Source organism: Sceloporus undulatus, chromosome 5, assembly GCF_019175285.1.
Source record: "Sceloporus undulatus isolate JIND9_A2432 ecotype Alabama chromosome 5, SceUnd_v1.1, whole genome shotgun sequence".
NCBI lineage: Eukaryota > Metazoa > Chordata > Lepidosauria > Squamata > Phrynosomatidae > Sceloporus > Sceloporus undulatus.
Window position 1 is genome coordinate 55,174,742 of NC_056526.1, and position 12,052 is coordinate 55,186,793.

Consider the following 12,052-nt stretch of genomic DNA (forward strand, 5'->3'; position numbering starts at 1 on the left):
GAAATATTACTTGAAGAATGCAGATGCCCCCCACAGCTAGGCGGGGGGGGGGGGTGGTCACATTTTGTGCCCCCCCCATGACCACAAGGCCAGACTTAAAATTCATGCCGTGGCTGGAAAGTCATGGTAGGAGAAATTGGGGACAGGGACAGAGGCTTTTTATACCCTGCTGCCCCCTGCGCCTTCTTCTTTCATTGAGTTGCTCAACCCACGCTTTTGCTGCTCACACAATAAGAGGTATCTTGGCCGCTTTGGGGCCAGGTAGGAATTTTTTCCCTTTTCCACATTTTTCCCCCACCTACCCCAAACTGTTCCAGTCAGATATGGACAATTGGCAAGGATGATGTGTAAATAAGCTTTCATTACCTGATGGGGAAGAGGGAGATTTTGAGTTCAGTGAGTCACCGCTTTGGTGAAAGGGAGGTCTCTGGAACTGCCTCTTTAGGTCTTGGGACTGAGGAGACAGAGGGGCCATTCTCACTGGGCATATAACGCAATGTATATTGCTGCGATTCTGACTCAGATTTTTTCCCACGTCGTAATCGAATCTGACCCATCGTTCCCATTAAAAATGGGTGCAAACAGACCCAGGATGTTTTACCCCTGTTCTCGTTCCCATTGGTATTTTCCCGGTGGTAATTTGAAGCGGGTTATTTTGTTCCCCATTCCCATTGCCCTTCTGGAACCTTTTTTTAAAAGTAGATGTCAATCAAGTGCCTGATGTCACAGCCAATCAGTCGCTTAGGCGCTTTTCCCCTTGGGAAAAGGAGAAGGGAGCCTCTATTCCTCTTAAATCCCTCTGCATCCTAGGCTCTTCTGTATCTTCCCTGCTTCCCACTCCACCGGGGGAAAGGCTATGCAAATGGGGGAAATGGTGCCGGTAATGCAGGAAAGAGAACAAGTGGGTGACACCCCCAGGCCAGCCCCTTGAGCACTGTTCCTCCCACTCCTAGTTCCCAAATCAGACATCCTTGTCATTCCCATTCGTATGCCGCGAATCAGACTTGGGAGACACAGGAAAACTTGCTGAAAATGTGCTGTTAAATTAAGCCGTTTATCAACCACTGATTCAGGTTTTTTCAGGATAATTCGATCACATGGGAATCAGATTCGAATTCCAATGGGAACGATATCAGAGCAATGCGGATCGAATGTGAGCTCAAATGGGAACGATGCACCCATGATTCGCATCCTGAACCGCGTTATAAGCCAGTGGGAATGGGGCCAGAGAAAGGGGCTTCTCTTGAGGCTGGCCTAAAGGATAAACCCTCTCTTTCAGCCCTGAGGGAAGGACCATCTAGCTGGTCTTCCTGATGCGGGCTGGTTGGGGTATAACCCAAATTTTGTGTTATCCTTGGGGCTCAGGTGTTATCACCCAGGGGAAGCTGCAGGGGAGGTCTGAGAAAGGGACCTCCTCCTGCGGCTGCTCCCATGCTAGGCTACTCCCCCTTTAGTTGCAGTTCTCTGAAGACAACAATAAGTAGGTAACTTAATAAAGTTGCCCTTTTCAAACCCATGTTCTGTGTCTGGTCTCTTTTATTTCCTGGGTTGGGTAATAATAAATCCACTAGCTTTTCTTGTTTTAATAGCCTTCCAGTTTATGATGCTACTAACATTTTCTGTTTGACATATGGCACAAACCAACATGAAAGTATCTGCTTAAATCTCTCACTGCAATCAAAAGAATTTAAAATAAAAAACATTTAAGATACAAAAACTGGAATACAGAGGCATATAGAGGAAACCAGAAACCAGCACATTGATTTGATTTGAACAAATATTTCGTATCTTATCTCAATTCCGACTGAAAGATTAGAAGATTCTGATGTTCAACTTCTCCATCAAGAGAATTGCAGATGAAAGCCCAGATACCAACTGCATCTACAGGAGAATTACTTGAATTTTGTCATCTGGTGGCAGGCCTACACTGACCAGAGCATTTTGGCCTGCTCACCGAGTATTCTGGCCCTAAAGCTGCCCCAAGTCTCTCCCCTTTGGCAGAAGTCATTTCGCCTGAGATCAAAAACAAGGCGCCCAGTGTCTATCACATGGGTGGATGCCTCACTGTAACTTCAGAGAGAGTGATTTGTACCAGTGGTGCCACTGCCAGGTGGCACAGCAGGACCCATGTAAACAGCTCCACATTATCACTCCAGAGTGCTCTCGATTTCCCTGGAAATAACAGAAGGTAAATTGTTTTAAATGGGTTTAAGGGAAGAATAGCCCAGATTCAGTGCCAAACTGACCTTACATCATGAAGACAGTCCACACTCGAATTGGGGTTTTGGCTCTGCATTGTGTAGACTGGGCACAATAAGGAGGGAGGGAGACCAGTTTAAATGGCCCATGTAGACATGCCCTGAGATTCTGAAATTGGCAGTAGCTAATATCTGATACTGCATCACATTAAACAGGCTTCCAAATAAAGAATATATGAATATTCTTCTCCATCACCATATACTTTTTGTTAAAGAAAAGAAAAACCTACAAAATGCTTCACTGGAGTATTGCTTGGCTAGTATTTTGTGCAGAGGTTGTTGAATAATTCTTTTTCTGACTTTAATTTATTCACACGATGACATACCTGTGATATAAATCACACCATTTATAGCACACCAGCCATCTTTGTAAATCTTGAGAGCCTAACCCTTAGTCATAAATCTTTGCTCTTCATAACAACCTTCCTTTAACGTCTGCTGCCAACATCTTCCCCACCTTCCTTCAAGCAACACTCATATTTCTCTACAACTGGTTCTCCCTTTCTCTTATTCTACAGGTTTTTTTCTATGTCATCCTCTAGTCACAGTATGATACCTTCCTAGTTGCTACTGCTGCCATTTCCCCTGGTTCTCCTTCCTCTTTCTTGGCTTGACTTTAGTTTGGCTGCAAGAGAGGAAGCTGGTAAATACCTATTACACTCATATAATTTTATTAACTTATCTTGGGGCTGCATTTGAACTGCCTTTGAGCTACATGTGGATTACGGTATAGTTTGGCTCCTTTCAATCAACAAAGCTAACTCTAGAGGTGATAAGATTTCAGATTGTTTTCTTTCAAAAAGGAGCAGCTCCCAGCCATGTAGCACAACAGAAATTCCAGACCCTTGTTAGAGTTCAGCACTGTTTCAGATAAAAGGAACAAAGATTTCTGTCCTTGCTTATAAGAGGCTAAAACTAAAGGGAAAGTTTTAGAGCTACAGATTGTGGACTGTCACATTTATAGATCAAGATCACCTAGGGACACTAAAGAAAACTTTTGAAGAATGAAGTTGCATGGAAAGAACTGTCTATATTTGATTTTCTTTCCTACCCAATCCTGGCAGCAATCCAGCCAGCAAAGCTATTGTGTCACTGACTGGCTTGTAGCCAAGTTCCTAGTTATGTCTCATGTATAATGTGAAAAATCTGGCAGTTGCTGCTATTGTGATGTTATTATCTGAGCCACACTGTCCTTCATGGACTACAAGATAAAAGTAACTGTGCCTATCCCTTGTGGGCTCTGATCAGTCGACTCCTCTGTTGGGGGAGTAAAAATGCAGAGATTATAAGCAGCTGGCCATAGGGGACAGTAGAATCCACTTCTAATTTGGAAAATGCTGTCAACATTTTCTTATTTTCAAGACTAGACAGAATGGTTCTTAAGATGGATACTACTTGCTAAGGCAGAGGAACCATATGGGTTTCTAGGATAACACAACAATTTTGTCCAAACTGCAAAAAGAATGATTGCATCTTAGCAAACTTATTATTTAATTGATCTATGACAAAATTAAAAAGATGAAATAATAAAGGTGTGCAGTGCAATCCTTCAACTTAATTCCCACTGTGCTCAATGGAGTATGTGTCTGTTCCTAGTAAGTGTGTTCAGGACTGTAGCCTTTGAAGAGCTCTACAAGATACTTTAGATGAATAAAAATAAATGAGAGCAGATACAGGAGATTATTTTTAAACATTGGCCAGCACAGTTGCTCCAAATGCCATTCTGTTTGATCCTTAACAGTTACTCCAGAAACCATTCCCATTTGATTTTAATCAGACACTGTTTATAAAGAAAATTCATGCTGGCAGGATGATGGATCAATAAGTATTCGTTATTACTTATAAGAGACCTGTGCATAAGAAGGTCTTCCAGCTCAAAGATTTTTCCATTGCCCTTTCTAACAATTTGATATTTTTATATCACACATCAACAGCTATGTAACTACTTACCACACAATGCATACCTTTTGCTGAGTAGGAGTAATGCAAAAGGATCCCGCCCATATATGAACTTTCTGTCATAAACAGCATAAATGTACAATCAAAGAGCTAAATTTGTTTTTAGTAGATAAGCAGCAAATAAAATTTAGTTCCAAAAGTACATGTTTTGGAGTATCCTATCTCTGAGTATATATGCATCCTTGCCTACAAGAGAAGTATTTAGACTGTAATTCATATCTTTGTACCTCTGAAAGAGAGTTAACATCCAAACAGTAATGGTAGGACAATCAGAGTGGCCCACAACTTGGAAAGGTGACACCTTTTTACATGCTGCTCATGTGTATCTTTTACTTCCTTCTTTTTATCCTACCTTGCTGTTGAAACACTGATTGTCACAGATAGCCTTTGTGCTTTTGCATAATGCCCATCTTTGATGTAATGAAAATTCACATACAAAACATGGACACCTTAAGTAAGCATGCTGGAATACAGGCAGGAATCATACAACCATGCACAGATATTCTGAGGGCTTCCCCCCAAAACTGACATTAACATTTACATGCACCACTTAACATCACATTTGGCCATGGTACAGTGGGGACTGGGGTTTGTAAGCATTCATAACCTTTTCTCTTTGTCAGAGTTTTTTTTTCTTCCTCCTTCTCCCTTTGCCATTTACAGTTCTGAGGAGACTGGTGCAAAAATATAATATATCTATATCTATATATCCTTCCAATTTGAACTGGTCTTTGTTGAATTTCCAGTCAAAATTCCTGGAGTTTCATATCGTGCTTCTCCTCTTGCACAGTTTGGCACTGAGTCTTTGTCAGAAACACTTATTAGTGTGCTAGTGATTTTCTCAACCACTGGAATAATTCTTCTTTATAAAGCGTTTGCCATCGGACATTAGCTTCTACTGTTTCCACAGCTCGGGAGAAAGAGGCAGCAGATCCCTCTTCATAGGTCTTTATAAAGTTCTTTAGCTGGAAATACAATTCAACATGTTAATTTGTACTCAACTGACATGAATACATTCTTCTGATACACATGAACATGTCATATATTGAAAACAGAAACCTAGGTTTGCTACATGGATATTTATTACCAAATGCAATAAGGCAACAGACTGCCTCAATTAGGTGTGATGCAATTGCTTCAAATTGTGCTGGAAGATATTGACGTGCCAATGCCTGATTATATTAACATCACTTCCTCCATCTCTCCTGTAGCTCAGCTGCTTTATGTTGCAGACAGCTGGGCTCTTATCAAGTTTTACTCCTACATAGGAAACTAAATAGGGAAAATTGGAAACACTCCTAATGTAGCTTTTGAAGTTACATTAAGCTAAAACACTCTGAAGAGCTTTAGTTTATCAACTATTATAAAAGATGTGTTCGGTTAGGCTTGAGGAACACATTTAATTCTCTATTGGAAATGGCTTGGTGTTTATGCGTGAGTTTCAGGGGCTGCTTGATAGAGTCACAAGCTTTATCAGGAGTAGTAACAGTATTTAGAATTTGGAATAATGTAACAAATACACTCTATTAAGTACACTTACTTCAAACGAGATTCCCACTGAACTCTGTGGGATCTCAGTATTGATGTCATCATTTCTTTTCCAGCCAAAGGAAGACTTCTCTGATCCTGCCTGCTCACTATAAAGCACAGAATGGCCCTATGTGGCAGTTTAGAGGTTTTTTCAGTATGTCAGGTGGGGAGAGATTTGGGCACTGTAGAAGAAGGAAGTCAGGAGGAATATCAACTCCCACAACTCCACTTTGAAAAGACATCCACAAAGGCAAGAGAAACCTGCATGTGTGAAGGTCCCTAACAGACCTCTGGTCCTAATATGCCATGTTTTCCAGTAAAAGACATTCAAGACTACAGAAGGGTGTAGTCCTTGCTGGTTTGGAGTGAGGCAATGTGATATCCAACAACCTTGGAAGATTGTTCAACCCTGCCTTAAATGAAACCAATGCACATTCTGTAAACATACCATTGTGAGGTATTTAAAAGGCAGAGCTGAGTAACATTGCAAGGCTTGTTGCTTTTACACATCAAAGATTTGAGATGTTAAAAAGAAGAAGAATTCAAAATAGCTGCAAGGACTGAGCCTGCATAATATTTACCTCATTTAGTTCGCTCTCTGTATTAAGAAATTCTGTAACTCCACTGATAAGTTTTGAATTCATAAACAAAGCTTCTCCATATCTTCAATAGCAGGTCAGAAACATAAACATGGATTAGATTAAGATTAAGTGACAATTCCTTTGATTATTCAAATATTAATACATTTCTATTATAATACAACAAATTGAAGTTTCTTTCCTGGAAATTCTCCCCCCCCCCCCCCCAATTCCATCTAATTCAGGTACAATCAGATAAACTGATTATATCTGATCAGTTATATGATCCCTCAATTTTTAAAAATTAGAAGGTTAAAATAAAATTAAATACAATACATTGGTTGGCTGAGGTTGCAAAGTGACTTGCCATTACTCTTTATTCTAAACATAACAGGTATGATTGTAGAATGCCATGTTGTTTGTGTTGTTGTTCTTGCTGCATGCCTTCAAATCAAGTCTAACTTAAGCAGACTGTATAATGGGCTTTTCTTGCCAAGATTTATTCAGAGGAGATTTGCCACTGCTCTGCTCTGAATATAGCTTACATCACCTGGTGTTCCCTGGCAGTCTCCCTTCCAAGTAATGATAAGGCCTCCTTAGCTTCTAAGTCTAAGGTCACACAGTATCTGGTGTCTACAGGGTGTTTAATCTTTATTAAGAATAAGACTCTCATACTTTTATCTATGTAACATTGATAGTAACCCACCTTATACTAAGTCAGATCACTGATCCATTTAGCCTTGTTTGTTATACACTGATTGGCCTGCAGGTATATGAGATTAAATTTGGGGTTTTCTGCATGCAAATCAAGGGCCCTTTATACTGCACTTTTGTTATATCGTAAGTATTTCAGTAACACCATTTTTCAAGTGTAAAAGTGTGAAATCCCAGCAGATCATAATAGAATCCTGGCTCTTGTGGCAGGCACACAGGAATCCAGTCAAACTGTGCTGGAATCTCTGTGCTGCTATCTCCACTTCCCCTTCACACAGTTGAATAAAGAGATTATTACATGCCAAATTCATGCTGAGATGGTTGCAGGTTGTAATCTTCACCAACAGATGTTATCGCACTGCCCTGTGCCCAGGCAGCAGGCAGTCCGTATCCAACCCAAGCTTCTCCTGAAGCTTTTCAACTCTTTAACTCTTGTCATAACTCTAGTCCACTTGTTTATGGCAAACTTCTTTCTCCTCTTTCAGATAGTTTCATTACCATCACTCCCACTAGTACAGGATAAGATTCATTATACCACAATAAAATGTCTGCACATATAACTAAACCTCAAATACCAACAAATACCAAACAACAATCCTTCACTCAGGCATTGAGTCTCCTCTATACCTGGCAAATTCAGCAATCAACATTGCATCACATGATGTGTGTGTGTGTGTGTGTGTGTGTGTGTGTGTGTATGTGTACTATTATTATACAGCACTAACATTTATAAGATTAAAGAAACAAATTACAGTCAGCCCTCAGTATCCATGGGGGATCTGTTCCAACCCCCACCCACCATGGATACAAAAATCCAGAGGTGCTCAAGTTCTGTTGTCTCCAATGGTGGAGAGTGCATGTGGCTGCACCACCATTAGGGACAATGAGATTCAATGGTGGTGCATGTATGTAGCTGCGCTGCCACTAGGGACAGCCCTCATTGTTCCCAATTGTGCATGCACATGGCTATACTGCCATTAGGGATAACAGGACTCCTTGTCCCTAAAGGTGGTACAGCCACATGCATGCCCTGCCATTGGAGACAATGGGGGCTGTCCCTAATGACAGTGTGGCCACATGTGTGTGTTGCCATTGAGGACAATGTGGGCTTGCCGTCTACAGATACTTGAATCCATGGATAGCAAGTCTGCGGATACTTAGGGCCAACTGTGTTGTGCAGTCACATCTATGAAAGAATAAAGAAATTCACTGCTAACATAGTTATCACAATTTTTATGTGTAGCTAAGTATATATAGCTATGCAAAGAATGAAGTAAACAGAAAGTGATGAAATAAACAGGAAATAAATATGAACTGTGCAACATTAAAAATTGAATCAACATTAATTTCTTTACCTTGCATTCAATATTTTCCATTTTTCTCTAAAAAACTTCCAAGCAAGATCTCTTCCATGTGGATTTCTAGCTACGTGGATTATGACATCAATTGCATCCTGATCCAGAACAACTTCTGAATTGAGAGACAGGTTAAGAAGCCTTGAATAACAGGAAAAGGAAAATATTTAGTTGCCACAAACATACATATCTCAGTATCATGCTGTTTGACATCTTGGGGCTCTCACAATAGGCCAGAGATTACTATATGGTTACTGAAAGAGCTTTCTGTAAGTGCTTGTGAAGTCCAGAAAACTAGCTATATTTTGAGTCAGAAAAACTGTTACACCCACTGCTGACCTATGTATGACAGATTATTTGGTAAAGAGCTGATAGTGAATTGCTTCATTTTTTATTTCATCTTAAATCCTACCATGAGGCCATGCTATCCGAACATTTAAATGCAAAATAATTTTGAAGTGAAACTGAAACACATGGTTTGAAGGAAATTCTATCAGCACAAATATTTATGTAGCTGCAGTATTCAACAGATAGTTTAGTTAGTCTGTAGCAGTATGTACCTTTGAGACTGAGAGCTTTCATAGACTATAGCAATAGCAACTTCATTTATATACCCCTTCATACCACTTAAACAGTCTCTAAGCAGTTTACAACTGTAAGCTATTTAGACTGGGTCTAAATGCAACAGATTGTACTGCAAGATTTCTTTGCTTTCCTGCAGCTGATATTTTTAGAGAGCTGGAAATAAAGAGATCTGAAAATATTACTTCTGTTGTCAGTAAATATGCTTCCATGTGAGAAAACATGTTTATGGAAGATGAGATACTATTACCATTGATACAATAAGAAAAAAAATTGAAGTATCAACTAAATTAGCACACCTGTTTAACAAATTTCTGTCATCACTACATGTTAAAGCTTCTAGCAGTATTTTCTTCTCTGAGACTGCTGTAGTAGAGTGGAATTTCATCCAGATGAACTCCCAGACATCCTCATCCATCAGAGAAACTCCTGTGCAGTAGACGATGTCTCTTACATTTAATGGTATTCTTTAAAAAGATATATTTTAAAAAAATCATCATCACATTAATCATAATCATAATGTTCCAACAACATGTAAGATAACATTATGTTTCTTTGTCTTTTTCTTGGAGGTGACAGAAATGGACCTGGGTCAACCAGTATGGTGTTTAGGAATTCTATTTTTTAAAAAAGCATTTAAAAATGGCTACAAGCATGGACTCAGTGTGGAAGGGACCTTTAGCCCTATTATTTGTCTCTGAAGAAACTTTCTTCTCCTCTGTATTAGTTGGAAAATAAAAACGTATGGATATTTTCTGTAGTTTGTCTTTTTGTGGTTAAATGATTGCTTTGGGTAAAGAAGGGAGTATATCACACAGGGCTTTTTGGAGCTCAGATCCGGGGTGACTGCGGGTCCACAATGCAAATTCACGTTATAATGTGAATGTGTTATCAGATGAGAATTCTTTCTATGGGCGCTCCTTCCATGGCGCTTCCTCAGTGATTCCAAAGTGATCCCTCATTTTGGTAAAATCGGGGGGGAAAGTGAATTCACAGAATTTGCTTTCAAGCTCACTTCGATTTCACTTTGAATTGGTCTGGTGTGGAAGATCACTCCGATGTCACCCCCCTTGGCCCTTGCGTCCTTGCTCCTTCATCCCCCCTCCTCCTTCATGCCATCTCGTCCTCTCTGCCACCCTGCAACCTATCCCATCATCCCCTGCCTTCTCCTGCATCCGAATCCTGGCCCCAGTGACCTCCTGCGACCTATTCCATCATCCCTTGCCTTCTCCTGCATCCGAATCCTGGCCCCAGTGACCTCCTGCGACCTATTCCATCATCCCTTGCCTTCTCCTGCATCCGAATCCTGGCCCCCAGTGACCCCCTACAACCTATCCCATCATCCCCTGCCTTCACCTGCATCTGAATCCTGGCTTCAGTGACCCCCTGTGACCTATCCCATCATCCTCTGACTTCTCCTTCATTCTGATGAAGGATGACAGCTAAGGAGGGGGCAGGGAAGGAGGACAACGTCCAGAGCCCCACTGAGCATGCGCAAGGGTCTCAATTCGAATAGCTGAATCTGCATGGTATGCACCGATGTGGTAACACAATTTGCACTCTCTCCGCTTTGCATGAATCCACATCACGAGACCTGCCTTGGATTTGATTCCCCCTCAATTCGGAAGGGCAACTAGGTGTGATAAAACATTCACATTATGACATGAATTTGCATAGATGAACCAGGAGTCACCCTGGATCTAGCTCCAAAAAGCCTCATGTGATATACTCCAAGGAGGGTGACAAAAAAAGGGACTAGGGCTATTGCAGTGTTAGATATTCTATATTCCACAGCAGAACTCTAAACTTTATTGTCTCCCATCCTAAAGACTGTCAGGGAAAACTGAATCAGACCACAAATGGCTAACAAGGCTATGTGGTCTTAAGACTTAAGGTCCACCCATTTTTCCATTCTCTTCCTCGAACACCAGCACAGAAGAAAGAAGCTCTGGCACTGTGTCAGAGAACCGTCTAATTAAAAATATTGTATGTACAGTGCTGTGTAAATGTACAGCGCTATATAAAGTTTAATAATAATAATAATAATAATAATAATAATAATAATAATAATAATATCAAGAGGATGTGGTGGGGTCATCCTTGCCACTGTTTGAACCAGATTAGGTGTTACAAGTATTTTTTCATGGAGCTTCAACTTAAAAGGAACCAAACAGCATAGTTTATTACATTAATTATTACATCTCCCAGGCAGGAAAAAATGAAATGCACAAATATTGGGTGGGTAACACCTGGCTTGAAATCAGTATGTGTGAAAAGGATCTAGGGGGTCTTAGTGGACCAAGCGAAGCATGAGTTAACAGTGTGATGTGGTGGTCAAAAAAGCCAATGCAATTCTGGGCCACATCAGATGCAGTGTCCAAATTAAGAGAAGCAGTAGGGCCATTCTATTTGGCTGTGGTCAGACCTCACCTGGTCTGGGTACTACAGTTCAAGAAGGATATCATCAAGGTGGAATATGTCCAGAGAAGGCTGACCAATTTGATGAACAGTTTGGAAACCAAGCCTTATGAGGAACAACTTAGGGAGCTGGACATATTTAGCTTGGATAAGACTGAGAGGTGACAAGGTAGTTATCTAAACTGGTAAAGGGGTGTCATGTAGCAGATGGAGAAAACTTGTTTTCTGCAGGTCCAGAGATTAGAACCAGTGGATTCAAATTACAAGAAAAGAAATTCTATCTAAATATTAGGATAAATTTTACTGCAAGAGTATGCCCAGAAAAATCAAAGAAGGATGGGTGTAGTCAATTACTTTAATACCTCTTCCCTATATCAGTATAAGGGGGTTGGAGATACATCTCCCTTCTTGCTCTCCATCCACAGGAATGAAAGAATGTTCCTATACCATTTCAGGAGTAAACTCTAACCAGATGTTAATGGGATGCTGTGCTGTTTTATATATCTTTCATATTACATTTTAATGAATTTTAAATGGTTTTATTTCTAAAGATCGTTTAAACGGTTTTAAATTACATATATACTACTTAATATTTTTGTAAAATTTTAATCTGTATTGGTTTTAATGATCTGCAAACTGCCTTGAGTCCAATTATTGG

The 12,052-nt window shown here is 40.3% G+C and overlaps 1 protein-coding gene across 1 annotated transcript in view; it reads right to left on the reverse strand.

Annotated features, from left to right (window-relative positions):
- Positions 1–723: 723 nt before the first annotated feature.
- The window catches only part of TRHDE (thyrotropin releasing hormone degrading enzyme), a 332,065-nt gene continuing 320,736 nt past the window's right edge, over positions 724–12,052 (reverse strand). Inside the window, exons 16-19 of the mRNA XM_042470783.1 lie at positions 9,276–9,443; positions 8,395–8,535; positions 6,329–6,410; positions 724–5,182 (exon numbers count right to left, since the gene is read on the reverse strand). Of these exons, the coding sequence (XP_042326717.1) occupies positions 5,039–5,182; positions 6,329–6,410; positions 8,395–8,535; positions 9,276–9,443 (535 nt within the window). The 3' untranslated portion in view covers positions 724–5,038. The remainder of the gene's footprint in view (positions 5,183–6,328; positions 6,411–8,394; positions 8,536–9,275; positions 9,444–12,052) is intronic.